General features: G+C 48.2%; 1 protein-coding gene across 1 annotated transcript in view; it reads left to right on the forward strand.

Annotated features, from left to right (window-relative positions):
• The window catches only part of LOC113982345 (peroxidasin-like), a 42,585-nt gene extending 26,207 nt beyond the window's left edge, over window positions 1-16,378 (forward strand). Inside the window, exons 9-23 of the mRNA XM_027710444.2 lie at window positions 1,012-1,181; window positions 1,665-1,937; window positions 2,102-2,218; window positions 3,857-4,015; window positions 5,142-5,254; window positions 5,554-5,710; window positions 6,388-6,496; window positions 7,273-7,430; window positions 8,672-10,175; window positions 10,639-10,773; window positions 11,302-11,510; window positions 12,358-12,472; window positions 12,747-12,840; window positions 13,441-13,558; window positions 14,894-16,378. Of these exons, the coding sequence (XP_027566245.2) occupies window positions 1,012-1,181; window positions 1,665-1,937; window positions 2,102-2,218; window positions 3,857-4,015; window positions 5,142-5,254; window positions 5,554-5,710; window positions 6,388-6,496; window positions 7,273-7,430; window positions 8,672-10,175; window positions 10,639-10,773; window positions 11,302-11,510; window positions 12,358-12,472; window positions 12,747-12,840; window positions 13,441-13,536 (3,409 nt within the window). The 3' untranslated portion in view covers window positions 13,537-13,558; window positions 14,894-16,378. The remainder of the gene's footprint in view (window positions 1-1,011; window positions 1,182-1,664; window positions 1,938-2,101; window positions 2,219-3,856; window positions 4,016-5,141; window positions 5,255-5,553; window positions 5,711-6,387; window positions 6,497-7,272; window positions 7,431-8,671; window positions 10,176-10,638; window positions 10,774-11,301; window positions 11,511-12,357; window positions 12,473-12,746; window positions 12,841-13,440; window positions 13,559-14,893) is intronic.
• The last annotated feature ends 454 nt before the right edge of the window (window positions 16,379-16,832 follow it).

Consider the following 16,832-nt stretch of genomic DNA (forward strand, 5'->3'; position numbering starts at 1 on the left):
AATATTTTGTGCTCAAGCAGCTGCCCACTGTGGAAGTGAAGTTGCTTTGCTGTTTTACGAGCTTCTTGTCTGGTGGAGCCTGAGTAGGGCTCGGTTATTAATAAAAATGATCAATGTGTGCTTCTTCAGCAAACCCCCCACCAGGCAGAGTTTCAGCCCAGAGCAAAAGTTTATGGCTGAGTTAAGTCCCCCGGGAAGGAAGGTTTTGTTAGGGAAATGCTGGCAGGCTCCCAAAGACAGCATTGTAAGAGGGGTAATGATAATAAATGTTCCACGAACGAGATATGACTGGAGTGAGGAGGCATCAGGGGAATTAAATAAATGCCCAGCAAGCATATTAGTTTGCATAGTGGGTTCAGCCTTTGTCCTAGGGGGACAAAGGTCCCTTCTCCCTTTTCAGTCATCTGCAGCCATCCAAGATTCCTTCGTGCTGGGACAAATGGGATGCAGCACTGGGACCTTCTGCCACGGGCTGGGATCCAGGAGTTGCAGGTTATTGCAGAAAGAAGGAAGATGTTTCACAGCTCTCAGGCTGGGTTGGAGTCCAAACTGTGTCGGGGTCCCCTGGTGACTTACTCAGAGCCTTTTGCTCCCTTGAGGCCTTTGAGCCTTGACTTTGAATAGAAGTGGCTGTACACAATAACAATATTAGTTCATTATAATATTTGCACTTAGAAAGTAATGAGAACAGGCTTTCCAGGCAGAGATGCCCTGACAATAGCAGCAGTGCTGTGGCATGGGAACAGTGTGCTCTCCTGATGGGCTGTAAATGTCATATGTAATCAGTGGTGAGAGAAAAAGCAGCACACCCAGGGAGCAAATCAGAGCTGGAGCTGCAGTTCAGTGCTGTGAATCAGAACTCTTGCTGTAAATCTCATGAAGTCTCAGAATACCTCCAAGAAACACCAACTTACTGCAATGCAAGCAAAGCCCCTGCCCCTCCCAGCAGCTTGAGGGGGACCACCAGTGTTTACTCCTTCCAGATTTTGCCCATTTGTGGCTGTTTTTCAGTAATAAGATTGACATGAAAGATGACAACCGCCTGAACCTGTTGCAAGATGGTACCTTGATGATCCAGAATACCAAGGAGTCGGATAAAGGCGTCTACCAGTGCATGGCCAAGAACATAGCTGGGGAGGTCAAGACACAAGAAGTTGTGCTGCGCTATTTTGGCACCCCATGTAAGGGAGCTTTGTGCACCCCTTGATGACCCAGCTCGTGTTGGGGATGGGAGTAGAGCTAAATCAGAGTTAGTTACAGCTTTGTATGTGCCAAGATGTTCTGAGGGAGAGAGTATCTAACAAAGCAATGACTTTGAGAGTGGCCTGAGCTTAGGGGGGTTCCTTGACTGTAGTGGGGAAAGGGATTTAGAGATTGAAGGTGGCTTGGGACTGGGGAGGGAGTTTAAGTCTGGCAGGAATTCTGCAGCACAGAGTTATCAAGGGTGAAGGGGACATGGGAGAGGGGATGCTCCAGCACTAGCTGAGTGGGTGTGAGGAGGTGGTAGGAGGACTTAGTGCTGGGGGCATCGCTCACAGCGAGGATTTGGAGGTCAGGGAAGAGCCAAGTGACTGTTAACTGGGTTGCATGAGGAGTCCAAGCAATTTCTGCCTGCAACCGAGCAGGCAGCAGAACTGGTTTCTAAAGCACTTGTTTCCTTCCAGCCAAGCCCACTTTTGTGATCCAGCCTCAGAACACTGAAGTGCTGATTGGAGAAAGCGTCACCTTGGAGTGTGGAGTCTCTGGGCACCCCCACCCTCGCATCAGCTGGACCCTTGGCACAGGCTCTCCTTTGCCACAGAATTCCCGTTTCACTATCACCAGCTCTGGAGGACTCTTCATTCAGAACGTCACCTTCTCAGACCAGGGGCAGTACAACTGCAATGCCACCAACTCCGAGGGCTCCATCCAGGCGACAGCGAAGATCATCGTGCAAGGTGAGGAGTCCCAGGCTGATTCTGTGACATTCTGTGACATTTCTGGGGCACAGTGTTTGGTCAGCAGGGTGTATTTAAGCCCTGTGACTGGTTCTGCTCCCGTGAACTCCCCGAGTTTGCTGCCTGAGTGTGTCCTGCTGCTCAGTTGATGCTTTCCCCTCCAGATTCTCCCAGGTTTCTCGTCATTCCTACTGATCAGACAGTAACTGAGGGACAAAGCGTGGATTTCCCCTGCTCTGCTGAGGGTCACCCTCCACCTGTGATTACCTGGACAAGGGCAGGTACTGCCTCACTTGACTCGTGGTTTCTCTCTCCCGTGCCATCATCCATGGGATGTGGGTGGGAGCAGCTGAGCTGACGGTCCAGGGTGGTGACTTGCAGTGGTGGCACGGGACAGATGGTTATCAGCACAGGGCTAGTCACACTGGGAGGTGTGTTATAGATCACCAAGGATGATGTTAAGCAGTGAGGAAATAGCCTCTTGGGCCTTTGACACAGAATCAGAAGGAAGGAGCGTGCTGGTTTCCATCAGCATGAAACCCGTGGAAAGCCTCAAATTTCTTTCTGCAATGACTTCCTACCTCCTTTGAAAAGGCAAGGTCTGTGCACTCCAAGTCAGTGGGTGTCAGTCACAGAGTTGTTTGGGTTGGAAAAGACCTCTAGGGTCATCGTCCAACCATTAACCCAACACTGCCATGTTAACTGCTAAACCATGTTCCTACATGACACATCTACCTTTTTTTTGAACACTTCCAAGGATCATGATTCCACCACTTCCCTCAGCAGTATCACCATGTGCCAGCTCTCTGTCATTGCCATTGATTTGCTGCTCTTGGGGAGCACATTGCAGAAGAGCACCATTCACTGCTGACACACCTCGGAGTTTTCTTTTAGCTTAGGAAGAAGGACTTTGGGACAACAGGTGGTGAACTTTTAAAGTCTCAAATAATTGTTAGTGCTGGCTCCACTGAACTGATCTCATCCAACACTTTCTGGGACAGAAGCCAATAATACTTGGCCCAGAGGTCCTCCAACTTTTCCTTATGCTTCACAAGCCATAATTAATGGTTTAGTGCTGTGGAGAATTCATGGGTGTTGTATTCCAGCTTCCACAGCAATGGCCCTGGTGCAGAGTTAAGAAGGACTAGCTGAAATTCTGCTCTGCCTGCATGTCCTCCATCTCCTTTAACCTGTTTTACTCCACTTCCCAGAAAAAATATTTTAGAGATGTGGAAAGGAGCACAGTGACAAGAAGTAAGGTTGACAACTGCATTGGAACTAGGTTTGCTCTCAGCAAGCCAAAAATTAAAAATCAACCAGGCTTTGCACTACTTTCATGTGCTAAAAGTAAGACAAGAGAAGGACAAGTGATGGAGCATTGCTTGTCTCAAAGCCACTTTTGACTGTTTGGGGATTTTGGTATTTAGGATGAATTAATAAGAGCCCTTATTTGGAGGGGAAAAAAATAAGTTGCCAAACTGAGAAGTTTTAAGAATTTTGTTTGGGTTTGGTAAAGCAGTTTAGTTTTCAACTTTTCTTCTGAAATAGAGAAAATGTTGAAACAACAGTTTCCAAACTGAAGAAAATCACAATAACTAATTCAAAAAGACAATTCTAAATGTTTCTGTTTATTTGATGAAACAGTCAGTTTGGATAATTGAGCACTTATTTGCTGTCCATCAGGTATTACAAAATCTGCAGGTTGCACTAAGAAAAGACTTAGGAGGAAAGAAAAAGGGTTACAGCTCCTACCCAGCTGCTCAGACGAGAAAATTTGGTGTGATAAAGATGGCATTTCAGGGTGACTGATGTTGGGAGGGAAACGAAATTTGTAACTATCATGCAGATCCCTCTAGTGTCGGGATGGGAAACATCAGAGAGACATTCACAGAGAATTAACAAACCGCTTGTTTGCCCAGGTGGGCCTTTGCCAAACGACCGGCGGCACAGCATCCTCTCCACGGGCACCCTGCGGGTGCTGAGGGTGGCTCTGCACGACCAGGGACAGTTCGAGTGCCACGCCATCAGTGCCATCGGGGTCAGGACCCTCCCGGTGCAGCTCTCGGTCACCCCACGAGGTAAAAAAGGGCTGGCGAAGGTTCTGGTGAATAACACACCGTCTGACCAGGCGGGGAATTGCCCTGTCTGCCGTGGGATGGGATTTTGCTTTTCCACGAGAGCTCCATCAGCTGGTGGGAAAAGTTAAGAGAAGTTTCCAGAGTGCCGAGGTTTGTGAATTGGAAGGAGCTGCTTCGGTCTGGGAGTTGTCAGGAAGAAAATTATTTTGACAAAGGAAAACCGTATCATTTACAGAAAAGTGTATGAATTAAATTCTTACTCTTTTTTTTTTTTTTTTGCCATTTTTAAGTTTTGTCTCTCCCATAGAAATAATTGTAAAATTCTTTTTAAAATAAAATAGTCTTCAAAACAAAATGATTCCTTCTCAGGAGCGTTTGACTTTGGCTCCAGATACATTTGTCTTAAACATTACCTGCCAGGTCATAGGTTCAGCTTAAAGTTAGGTATTCTAAAATCAAGCCTCTGTAAAATACAAGCCACAGAGGAATATTTTTGCTTAATTAAGCTTAATTAAAGCTTAATTTTTTCTCCATTTTTAAAACTTTTGCTTAATTTTCTTTTTGCTCCCATATAAATAATTGTTCTAAGTAAGCAAACTTCCCTATTTGTTCACAAACATGGTAGAATTTTACTGATGGCAGACTGGAGGGTAGGACACTATCTAGAAGCATGAAATCAGTGAAGCTTCAAGCACAAAATTCGCAGAATATTTTAAGACCAGCAAGATCAATATAATTATTTAATCTGTCCTGACTAACACTTCCAGAGAGCCTCATCTGACAGTGCCTGAATCAAGTCATGATCCCTGTTTCAGCTAGAGCATCCTTTCTGGAAAGGCTTTGAGTGAATGGTTATAAATGACTCAGCACATTCCTGTGTAATTGCCCCAAGTAGAGACTCAGAGGAGCAGAAAATAATGAACATCAATTACATAAATAAATGAACAGAGAGCTTGGTAGCAAGACAGAGAGCACGGGGCGAGCTGTCACCCCTCTGCAGAGTCCTTTCAAGAGCAGGAGGAGCCCAGCCCTGCTTTGCCCCTGCTGAAGGGTTTTACACTCAGATTTCTCTATTTTCTTTGGTGCATTTCTTGCCCTGGTGACTTCTTTCCCCTTTGTTGCACAGTGATACCCGTGTTCCTTCAGCCCCCCCAAGATGTGGTGGCAGAGACAGGCCAGGATGTTGCCATTACCTGCGCTGCCCAGGGAGACCCACGGCCCACCATAACCTGGGTCAAGGTATGTGGAGATTTCACGTGCTCGACGGTCACTAGGGAGCAGGGTGGTTCCTCTGGGAGGCATTTTACAACTCTCTCCTTCAACACCTTTCCCACCTTCACTGGTTACATCAGTCTGTGGGATAAAGACTGACATTTCCTTGGAAGGCTTTCTGGTTTCGCTGGAAGAGCAATGCTAACATCTGGTGGCCACTTTTGTTCATCACATCCATCTCTGGGTTTGCTGAGCAGGCTGAGGGCTGGGATGGGGGGGAGCTTTCCATCCACTGACACATTTTCTGTCTTTTGGTGGTGCAACAGGAGGGTATCCAGATCACAGAGAGTGGCAAGTTCCATATTGGCCAAGATGGGACCCTTTCCATTCAGGATCTTGGCGTGGCTGACCAGGGCAGATACGAGTGCATAGCAAGGAACCCCTTTGGCTTCACCTCCAGTGCCATGCAGCTCACCATCACCGGTACGGCACCTCCGCTGCTCCTTCACAATCTTCTCTTGATCTCTTCTAAGGGGGTGCTATGCTGTGTTGACATCTACATTTTGGACAGATAATTATACAAGAAATTGCTTCCTTAGCCTCTTTTCAGACAAGTCCCTTGGATCAGGGTTGCTCCATCGTCACAGCCCACGCACCTCCCGGCTGCCCCTTGCTGTTTTCTCAGCTGAGCTGCAGTTGCTCCCTGCAAAGCCAAAGGTGTTGTCTTAAACCTCCTCCTGCAAGCCCAACTGACAGTGTATATGTAGTTATTGCCTCTGCTTGGAGGGAGAGACTAATTAAAAAAAGTGCCAACTTGCTCACAAATCGTCATCTGACTGTAACCTCGTACACTGGGGCAGGGAGGAGCAGAACAACATTGTCACTGCAAATGCAGGGGTTTAAATACTTGGTCAGTCATAGAATCACAGAATCACAGAGTTGTTGGGGTTGGAAAAGACCTCCAAGATCATCAAGTCCGACCTTTGACCAAACACCTTCAATGGGGATGGGAAAGAAGTGGCTGGTTTCAAGCTCCTGCCCCAGGCATTAGGGAAGCTGTAATGGATAAGGAGGAGTGCACAGATTTTCTTGAACTTGGAAGAGCAATTAATATTAAAGTAAATTTAGGGTATTTTGTTCTTTCTTTCTGCTTTGGAAAGCCACGGACGTCGGTCGGAGCGGCGACACGTTTGTAGCCACGTCACTGCGGGAGGCCATCAGCAGCGTGGACCACGCCATCAACTCCACACGCACCGAGCTCTTCAGCAAGTAAGTCTGTGAAGTGCCCTGATCTCAGACTTGAGGTGGAAGAGTGATAAAAAAACGTGACAAACAAAGCTTTCTCCAACCTCCTTTTATCATTGACAACCCGCAAATGAAAGCTGCGGTGTTGTTTCGAGTGTTGGAGGTTCGAGCTGCACCACGTGTAAGGTGTGAGGATGTGACGGAGCTTCCCAACAGGCATTCAGGATTCTGGAAAAATGAGATGCATTAGCATTATGCCTCTTATGTCACTTCTATCTGCGATGTACATTTTGTCAGCTGGGGCTGGTTCTGGAGATAGTGAATAGGAAAGAAAATAATCAGCCTAGTCATTTTATAAATGCAACTGACTTTGTGCAGGGTGAACAGAAATAATAATATAACAGTTCTAACCATTTCTTCAATAAAAAATGAATTCTCGAGTGAATGGTGATTCCCTCTTCTTCCACCCCAATATATGTTTTCCTTGAAATGATGGATAGTTTCTATTAAGCCCCAAAACCTCTGGGTTTTAGCTGTTGAAAAGTGAAAAGCAAATTACTATTGCAGGAAAAAACCAGAGATGCTGAGGGAATTAAATATGTGCATTTTCCTGGGGAAAAATATCCTTTCTTTAATCATCTGCCATGTGCAGGCAAGTCACATTGGTCTATGCACTAGTTTGGGGGCCAAGCACCAGACCAGGCTTGGGGCCTGACTATTGCTGCCTGTAGAGTCTCATTGCCCCGAGCAGAGTTGATTAATTTTAATGTTCCTGCATCACTTTTAATTCCTGAAAACAGACGTCCCAAGACACCCAATGACCTCCTGGCTCTCTTCCGCTACCCCCGGGACCCCTACACCATCGAGACAGCCAGGGCAGGGGAGATCTTTGAAAGGACCTTGCAGCTGATTCAGGAACACGTGCAGCAAGGGCTCATTGTGGATATGAACGTCACAGGTGGGAGAGATTTCATTTCCCTTCTTAATATTGTGCATTAGTTGAAGTGAAAACAATGATGTGTAGATATCCAGGAAGTTTATAAGGGTTTACCAAAAATCCAGATAAATGTTGGGTATATCAAGAAATGTGTTTTCTGGGTTGCAATTCTTTCTACATTTCATGGTTTTCCTAACAGCTGGAAGGCTGATCTTGCATTCACCATACCAGCTTGATAGTCAGGAAACTGTTTCAGTTCCCCATTTCTGTAAAGGTTTCTTGGCTGGCTATGAAAGCCCCAATCTTTAAAAAATATTTATCCATCTAACTCATAAAGGAGTACCTTTGTGGGTCTGAAGTTCAGACCCTCAGCAGCATGGTCCCAGATTTTTCCTGCCCTCCACGTAGCAACAAGAAAATTACTGTGGATTCTGGGGTATTTGGGTGCTGTAACAGAGAAAGGGGGATATCACTCTTCTGTCTTTCTACTGCTTTGACCTCTTAGCTATAAACTCAGGTGCATTTCAGCCACTCAGGTTCTTTTTATCAAGGCAGGATAGCAAGGAACAAAGCAATATAACACCAAAAATACTTTAGTAAAGTCCAAGCATCCACTTCCTCGATCTACAACAGACATTCCCGTACACTGCATGTTTCTACCTATACGTGTGAATCATCATGTAGCAGGCATGTGTGTTTGGGGCCTGTAAATATTTTTTCCTGCCTGGCTGTATTCCAAGGTGCAAGGAGTCTCTTTCCAGGTGGCAGGTCTTGTCTGGGCTGGTTGGACTGCCAGCCTCTCCTCCTTATTGCCCTGTCAGCATCCCCACAGTGCAGCATTATTCAGCGCTTTCACACAGCGCAGCGCCCTGGCAGTCACCCATGGCTTCCTGCTGCTCGTCACGTAGAGTTTGGATGGGTGATGGAGCTCGTGGTGGCAGTAATAACCCAGAGAGCCATAAAATAAACCTAGACTGGAGACCGAGACCACCCCCACAGTTTGCTCTGCCAGTCACAACATTTGTGGTTTCCAGCTCCATGCAGTTAATACCAAACTGTTTTCCCTTTCTATTCTTCTTTGTGGGCCTGATGTGCTTCCTCTGCTTTCCTTAAATTACGTTGCAACACCACATTCAGGGATCTGGCCTCCCTGTGCCCATCCTGACAGTCCCAGCAGTGGCTTTCACACGCAGAGCCCTTACATGGAATAGTGGGAACCAACAGGTGACAGCTGACCTGGTACTTTGCCTTTCCCGTTGCAGGCTATCGCTACAATGACCTGGTGTCCCCTCACTACCTGAACATGATTGCCAACCTGTCGGGCTGCTCTGCCCACCGTCGCACGCCGAACTGCTCCGACATCTGCTTCCACAAGAAGTACAGGACCCACGACGGCTCTTGCAACAACCTCCAGCACCCAATGTGGGGTGCGTCTCTCACAGCCTTCCAGAGGCTCCTCAAACCCGCCTACCAGAACGGATTTAACCTCCCCCGAGGGTTTTCCTTGGCAGAAGATGCCAGGGATCTGCCCCTTCCTCTACCTCGCCTCGTCTCCACTGCCATGATCGGGACTGAGACCATCACCCCCGATGACCAGTTCACACACATGCTCATGCAGTGGGGCCAGTTTCTGGACCACGACATGGACCAGACGGTGGCAGCCATCAGCATGTCCCGCTTCTCGGACGGAGCACCTTGCAGTGAGGTGTGCAGCAACGACCCGCCGTGCTTCTCCGTCATGGTCCCCGCCAACGACCCCCGCGTGAGGAACGGGCGCTGCATGTTCTTCGTGCGCTCGAGCCCGGTGTGCGGCAGCGGGATGACCTCCCTGCTGATGAACTCTGTCTATGCCAGAGAGCAGATCAACCACTTGACGTCTTACATCGATGCCTCCAACGTTTACGGCAGCACGGAGCAGGAGTCGCGGGAGCTGCGGGACCTGAGCAGCCAGAGCGGGCTGCTGAAGCGCGGGCAGGTTGTGCCCAGCTCGGGGAAGCATCTCCTTCCCTTTGCCGTGGGGCCGCCCACGGAGTGCATGAGAGATGAGAATGAGAGCCCCGTGCCGTGCTTCCTGGCAGGAGACCACCGTGCCAACGAGCAGCTGGGTCTCACGGCCATGCACACGCTGTGGTTCAGGGAGCACAACCGCGTCGCCACGGAGCTGGCCGCCCTCAATCCCCACTGGGACGGGGACCTCCTGTACCATGAGGCACGGAAGATTGTGGGTGCCCAGATGCAGCACATCACCTATGCCCAGTGGCTGCCCAAGGTCCTTGGGGAGGCTGGGATGAAGATGCTGGGTGAGTACAAAGGCTACAACCCCAATGTCAATGCGGGGATTCTCAACGCCTTTGCCACCGCTGCCTTCCGCTTCGGGCACACCTTGATCAACCCCATCCTGTACCGGCTGAACGAAACCTTCCAGCCCATCCAACAAGGCCACATCCCCCTGCACAAGGCCTTCTTCTCCCCTTTCAGGATCACGCAGGAGGGGGGGATTGACCCCCTCCTCCGTGGGCTGTTTGGGGTTCCTGGGAAAATGCGGGTCCCCTCTGAACTCCTCAACATGGAGCTGACGGAGAAACTCTTCTCCATGGCACACTCTGTCTCCCTGGACTTGGCTGCTATCAACATCCAGAGAGGGCGAGACCACGGCATCCCACCCTACAATGACTTCAGGGTCTTCTGCAACCTTTCATCTGCACAGGAATTTGAGGACCTCCGAAATGAGATAAAGAACTTGGAGATCAGAGAAAAGCTCAGGAGGTACTGTAGCTTGGATGTGGAAGCATCAAAATGACTGGAGATCAGTCAGTGAAAAGTTTTTGCTCCTCCCAGGACACCCATGGACTAACCTTCCCAGATATTGCCACCCACAGATGTTAAGATAGGGTAATAGCTGTGATTTAACAATGGGGTAAGACAAATGAGGTCTCTCCAAGTGATCAGTCTGGTTCTGGGTGGAATGTTGTCAGGCACTGCTGTGGTGTAGTTTGGGAGCAGATTGAGCCTTGGAGCTATTTTCCAGTCAGACTAAACCGTGTCCTATCTGCCCTGGTTGCCTCTTTCCAAGGCAGGCCTTTATCCCATTGTCTTTCAGATAAAACCCTTATAAATATTGTCCACATGAGTTCCTGGCATACAAATTCCTATGTTGGTCTCAGATTTATATTATCTCCACTCTTTGATAGACTTTTAACTTTTTTTTTTAATATCTGTTATCGTGCAGTTTATATGGAACTGCCAAAAATATTGACCTGTTTCCAGCGCTGATGGTGGAGGATCTTGTCCCTGGGACCAGAGTTGGACCAACACTGATGTGCCTGTTAACGACGCAGTTCAGAAGGCTGAGGGATGGAGACAGGTATTGCCACTGGAGTCATCCCAAATTCTTTGGTATTCTGTGTCGGGGGTTTCGCTCCTTAAAGGGAGAAGCAGAATCTGTAATTTTTTTATTATTTATTGTGTTGTGATATGAAGAACAGTCCAGTGCATTTGCAAAAGGACTTGTCACAGTTACTGTCAAGGTGTTCATTCTTGATTTAATGATTCTCATTCCACTGAAAAACGCTGGGCATCATTGAGGATGTGTCCAATATCTCATGAAAATGCCAGCAAATATCTGCAGGAGCTTCTTTTTAATTCCTGTTTGCTGTTTGTGTGAATGAGACATGTCTTTGCCTGGTCATGCACTAAGGGCAGGAGCACGGGGAGGTTTGTGGGTTCAGAATAGGCCTTCTGTGTCTGCAGCCACCTGACACCAGAGCAGGAGCTTCTCTTGAGATGGGTCGTGCTGCAACACAGATGTCAGGGAACTCTTTTTCCTCTCTCAACCTCCCTCCCTCCCTCCCTCCCTCTTCTCTGACTCCTGAGTGATTACAACCCACTGCAGATTTTGGTATGAGAATCCCGGAGTCTTCACGCCGGCGCAGCTGACTCAGATCAGACAGACGTCCCTTGCTCGTGTCATCTGTGACAACAGTGACCACATCCAGCAGCTGCAGAGGGATGTCTTCCGGGTGGCATCGTACCTGCAGGGCATGGTCAGCTGTGAGGAGATCCCTGCCGTGGACCTCCGCTTGTGGCAGGACTGTTGTGAGGGTAAGGAGCAGGCTGTTCTAGCACCAGCTGACACGGGGCTTGCTCTGGGTGGCATTTGTCACACGCCATCAGCTGGTGTGAAATTGCAGCTGATTTCCTGCTACGCTGGGAGAACCTTGTGTCAGCAAATGGGTGCAAATAGAATATAGGATAGAATAGGAATGGAGTAGAATAGAATTAAAATGGAATGGAATAGAATAGAATAGAATTAAAATGGAACGGAATAGAATAGAATAGAATTAAAATGGAATAGAATAGAATAGAATAGAATAGAATAGAATAGAATAGAATAGAATAGAATAGAATAGAATAGAATAGAATAGAATAGAATAGAATAGAATAGAATATTTCAGTTGTAAGGGGACTTACAACAATCATCCAGTGCAACTGCCTGACCAATTCAGGGCTGACCAAAAGTTAAAGCAAATTATTAAGGGCATTGTCCAAATGCCTCTTAAACCCTGAGTGGCTTGTGGCATTGGCCACCTCTCTAGGAAGCCTGTTAACTTCACTGAACCTGACTGAAGGTCCACCTAGCTGTGGGCTTCTGTCTCTGGCTGGGGGAGACACAGAAGCAGGTATGGAGGTCCCTACCACATGCCACTTCACAGATTCATTTGTGAGTCTAAAACTCCTCCATTAAACCACAGATCCTGCCACGGTCCTTTTGTTCTGTATTTTGGGTGCAGATGTCCAGCTGAGACATGGGAATCCCTGCACACCTTTGTTGCCTCCTTCCCTTCAGCCTGAGAGATGTGTCAAGGGTGGATGGTACAGGGGGGCAGCTCTGCCTTGTGTTCTGCTTTAAACACGAGTGCTCACTGCAGACTTTCCCTTCCTTCCCAAGACTGCCAGACACGAGGGCAATTCAGGGCTCTTTCTCAGCGGTTCCGAAGGAAGAGGTCTCCTGGCTTCAGCTACCCAGAGGAAAACCCTGCCAAGCACAAGCCTGCCTTCCCCAGGTGTAGTATCACCACTTTTATCTCCATTTTATGAAACATAAGAAAAGGTTTTAATAACTCAGTTCATTCAGGCCTCTGAAACTGGCACTCTGCAGAGGTCTGGAGGTCAGGGGTGTATCAGTAGCTGGGTGCTGAGCTTGTCCAGTCCTCCAACGTTTCAGTGCAGACCTCAACTCTGATGTGTAAATACCTGGGCTGTTTGAGGCAGAATGATTTTCTCAGCCAGGAAGCTGCTGTTTGCATAATCCCTTTCACTTTTTATCCCTGACCCCAGAAACGAGGTGCCTTCCCCAAGCCCTTCCTCCAGAGAGAACCTCGAGTCCCTTGTGGCTGAACTGGAGAAGACAGTTGCTTCCCTACGGAAACAGGTAAAACTTGGTGCCCCGATCTTTATCTTAACATGGAGTCATCTCAGGAGCAAGATTTACCTATCTGCTGTGGGCAGCCCCTGTGACTTCTTGTGTCCTTCAGAGCCAAGAGCAAGATTTACCTATTTGCTACAGGCAGCCCTTGTGACTTCTTGTGTCCTTCAGAGCCAAGAGCAACCAACCCATCAGAGGGGGACTAGTGGCAGGTACAGAAGAGGTGGGATAGGGAGAGAAGAGATGAAGCTGAACTCTGTGAGCTCAGACATCTACAACTGTAGGGTAAAATGCAAATGGAACCTTGGTGAAGAAAATTTGAGTCAGCATTTTTTTCTTGTATTTGGGACAAGTTAAAGATTGTCTCTGCAGTGGTGCAGACTCCTTGTATTTGGGACAGGTTAAAGGTTATCTGTGCAGTGGTGCAGACTCCTTGTATTTGGGACAGGTTAAAGGTTATCTGTGCAGTGGTGCAGACTCCTTGTATTTGGGACAGGTTAAAGGTTATCTGTGCAGTGGTGCAGACTCCTTGTATTTGGGACAGGTTAAAGGTTATCTGTGCAGTGGTGCAGACTCCTCTTTGAGCTGCTGCTTTGTCATCCCCAGGTGAACGCACTAGAGAACCAGCTGAGGTGGCAGCACAGGAACACCAGCACACAGGGACAGGTCAAGAAAACTGGAGACAAATGGAGAAAAAGATGACCGTGTTGCCTCTTTGAATAAGGTCAGTGTGTTTGTTCTGGGCTGGGGTCAATGTGGATTTGCTGAGTGTGCAATGGGACACCTCAGCAGTGTTCACATGCAGGAGAGGATGTTGCAGAAAGGAATGGAGCAATGTGGTGATGAATGGGACATGAAGTAATAGGCTTAAGTGCAGCAGGTTAGACAGTCATTTCTGCTGGTAATGATTAGTGACTCACAGGAATGAGTTGTCTGGGGACGTGGTGGCGTATCCATTCCTGGAGGTCTTTTAAGAACTGGTTTGGCAAAGATGGGGAAAGACATAAGTATAGGATGGACCAGGTGGGATGGGTGAGGTCTCTCGGGCCTGTTCTCCTGGGACTCTGGGTAGGTTTCTTCTAACAACACTTAATATTATAACCCCAAATCCAACAGCCTCCAAAGGACCTTTGTGGGGAGAGATATCACACAGCTCAGTGATGGAGTAGATGGACTGGTTCCTCCCCAGGGTAACAAGGACATCTGGGCAGATGGAGCAATCCATCATTTGCTTACATATTGGCAGAGATTTCCCCCTCACCATCTGAGTCACTGTGCACTTCTCTTCTGGAGGCACCAGTCCCCTGTTTGCTCAGCCCCAGCCAGGGCAGCACAACTGTGAGGTGTGTGTGTAAAGTCCCTGTCAGCGCCTGCCAGCCTGGGGACTCCAGCTGCTGCTCAGCAGTGGCAGGGTCCCGGCAGGGAGCTGCCAGACCTCTGCTCCAGGTGTTCAGGGGCATGGAGAGCACAGCCTGAGCTCCCTTATCCCGCTTTCCATGGAGATCCCTACAGCCTTGAGAGAGAGGGTGAACAGCTTGCTGGCACCTGCCAGTCTGGAGAAGGTGGTTAATGGTTTTTATGTGTTGCAAATGATTACTGCAGGGACAGGAGCAGGGGAGATAAGCAGTAAGTGCTGTTCTGCCAGGCAGTCTGTACTAGAAGGAGCATCCTCTGGAAGTTAGATGACAGGATGGGGCAAGCAAAGGCTGGCCTGTGCTGATAATCTCAGCGGAAAGCAGAAGGAGAAGCCTAGAGGCTGGCCAGTTTTCCAGCATAATTAGGTGTGTTGGTCCCTATAGATTTTCCAGTCAGTGATTCTGCTTTACAAGTGTGACATAGAGTGCAGTGTGACATATGAGTTGGCTTTTCCTTGCTATCATTTCAGATCCTTGAAAAGCACTTTAGGGTTTACGGGGTCCCTGAAAAGTATTACTGTGTGTTTAAAGGGTTTTCCTGCTGCAGTCCTACATGCTCCAGACCAGCCAGGCACTGCACAAACAGCTCTCTCTGCCTCCAGCTGCCTCCCACAGAGCTTTTCTGCTTTCTTGTGCCATTTCAGGTGCCCTGTGACCTGCACTCCTGCTCTCCACCAACCACTCCAACCCACTCCTATAGGGCTCAGAAAGCCACCACAAGACCCCACGAAGCTCTGCCTCCTCTCACACCTCCTGTGCCACTCCCCATCCCAGGACCACTGTACTTTTGCCTGTATTGAATCCTCTGCACTGACTGTCCACGAGCCCCTCAGCCCCTGGATCCTTCCTGCCTTTGTCAGCCTCCTGGGGATGGGCTCTGCCCTGGATAGTGACAGCCCAGAGTCTGCCAAGATGCCTCTTTCTTCCACAGCCCCCAGGGGAATGGAGACTAATTGAAGTTACTTTAGTACCCCTTTTCTGCTCCTCTTCCCACGCACCACTGTCGTCACCCACCACGTCTGAAAATTCCTATGGGCACCCAACTGAACCAATTTATTAAGAGGTAAAACCTTCCTCAAATACACTGTGGTGTCAGGAAACGTCTGGAGAAATCAGGAAAAAAGAAAAGATAAATAAACAGGAAGCCCAAACCCCCATCCATCTTCTGATGCCATCAGAAAGACCAAGTGGAACCTCAGGACTGGGTTTGGACTGGGCTTGCAGTCCCTGCCAGCGGTGAGGAAGTGACCCAAAGCCCAGGGAAGTCTTCTGGATGGTTGGATGCTTCAGGACAGGGTGCCAGGCATGGTGTGGCTGCCCACAATCACCCTCTGTGCTTTGCCAGTCATTGGTGACAAGTGGCACATCCTTGGTTATGTGACCCCTCGAGTGACCTACTGTTACATGTCCAATGTCCAAAAGCATTTTCCTCAGCATGACCTGCATTCCCCAGCTCTCTGCCCCTTTCAGAGTTTAATTGGAATTATGTTTCTCTTCCCTTTTTTTCCCTCCCAAAAGGCTCTTTGCTGGAAGATGTATTTCAAATGTAAACGTAACAGGACCTGGAACAGAACCTCAGCTAATTAGATGTAATGGGCACTCTCATTAGTGGAGGGGAGCTGCTGGTTTCTGTCAATTAGGCTGGCAGGACACGCTGTAGTGTTTGACACATGGGTGAATGCAAAGTGCTGTTTGTGTTTATGGCTCCCAGGTGCTCTGCAACCAAACCAGGACTGTGCAGCCAGATCTACAGCACACGTCTTCTGGTTTCACTGCTCTTTGGAGGTGCTTTTTAGTGGTGCTAGAACTCAAGTCCCTGTGTATCCACCACAGCCCCAAATCTGTGGACAGATTGGTTTTTAATACCTCCTTGTAAGCTGGTCACAGGGACTTGAAGATAAAATACTTGATCCATCAGATATCTGTGCCTTCCTTATCTTTCTTACTTTTCCTGTGTCCTCCCACCTGCCTTCCCACAGCACGAGGACCAGAAACTTCTATGAACATGCTTTTTCTTCTTTATTTTTTTTTAATTTTATTTTTAGGTGTTTTATAGTACCAAAGGGGATTTAAAGCAGCAGGAATGCTCCTGGAACTTAAGGGGAAAATAAAAAGAAGATAACTAGAAAGTGGTCGTGATTTATCATCTCTTTCCTGGCGTGGGACTGAGCTATGCATGTGTGCCCTGTGCAGACAGAGGTTTGCAGGGATGAGTCTGTGTTGTGCATGTCTGGTAGGTTCAGCTCAGAGGCAGTATTTAGTCCTCAGGGATGTTTGTCATTTTGAAGTACTCTTTCATTTAGGTGCAAATCAACATCCAAAGCCTTGCGTGTTATAAATCAGCTGCACTTGTCTATCACTTGTACCACTAGAGAATCTAATTTGGCAAAGGTCAATAAAGGTAAATCAGTCTCCAGTCTCCTGCACACCAGAAGTCCTCTTTCTAAACACTAAGGCATAGACATTCCGTGCTGGATCTTATCAGCAATGCATAACCAAGCAGCCTATTTTGCTCCTGATGGAGCGTGACATGAGGAGCAGACTTGTCACAAGTGCTGCAGAAGGACAGCAGAGGGGATGTCC

Source organism: Pipra filicauda, unplaced genomic scaffold (genome assembly GCF_003945595.2).
Source record: "Pipra filicauda isolate LSUMZ 115617 unplaced genomic scaffold, ASM394559v2 scaffold291_size933811_pilon, whole genome shotgun sequence".
NCBI lineage: Eukaryota > Metazoa > Chordata > Aves > Passeriformes > Pipridae > Pipra > Pipra filicauda.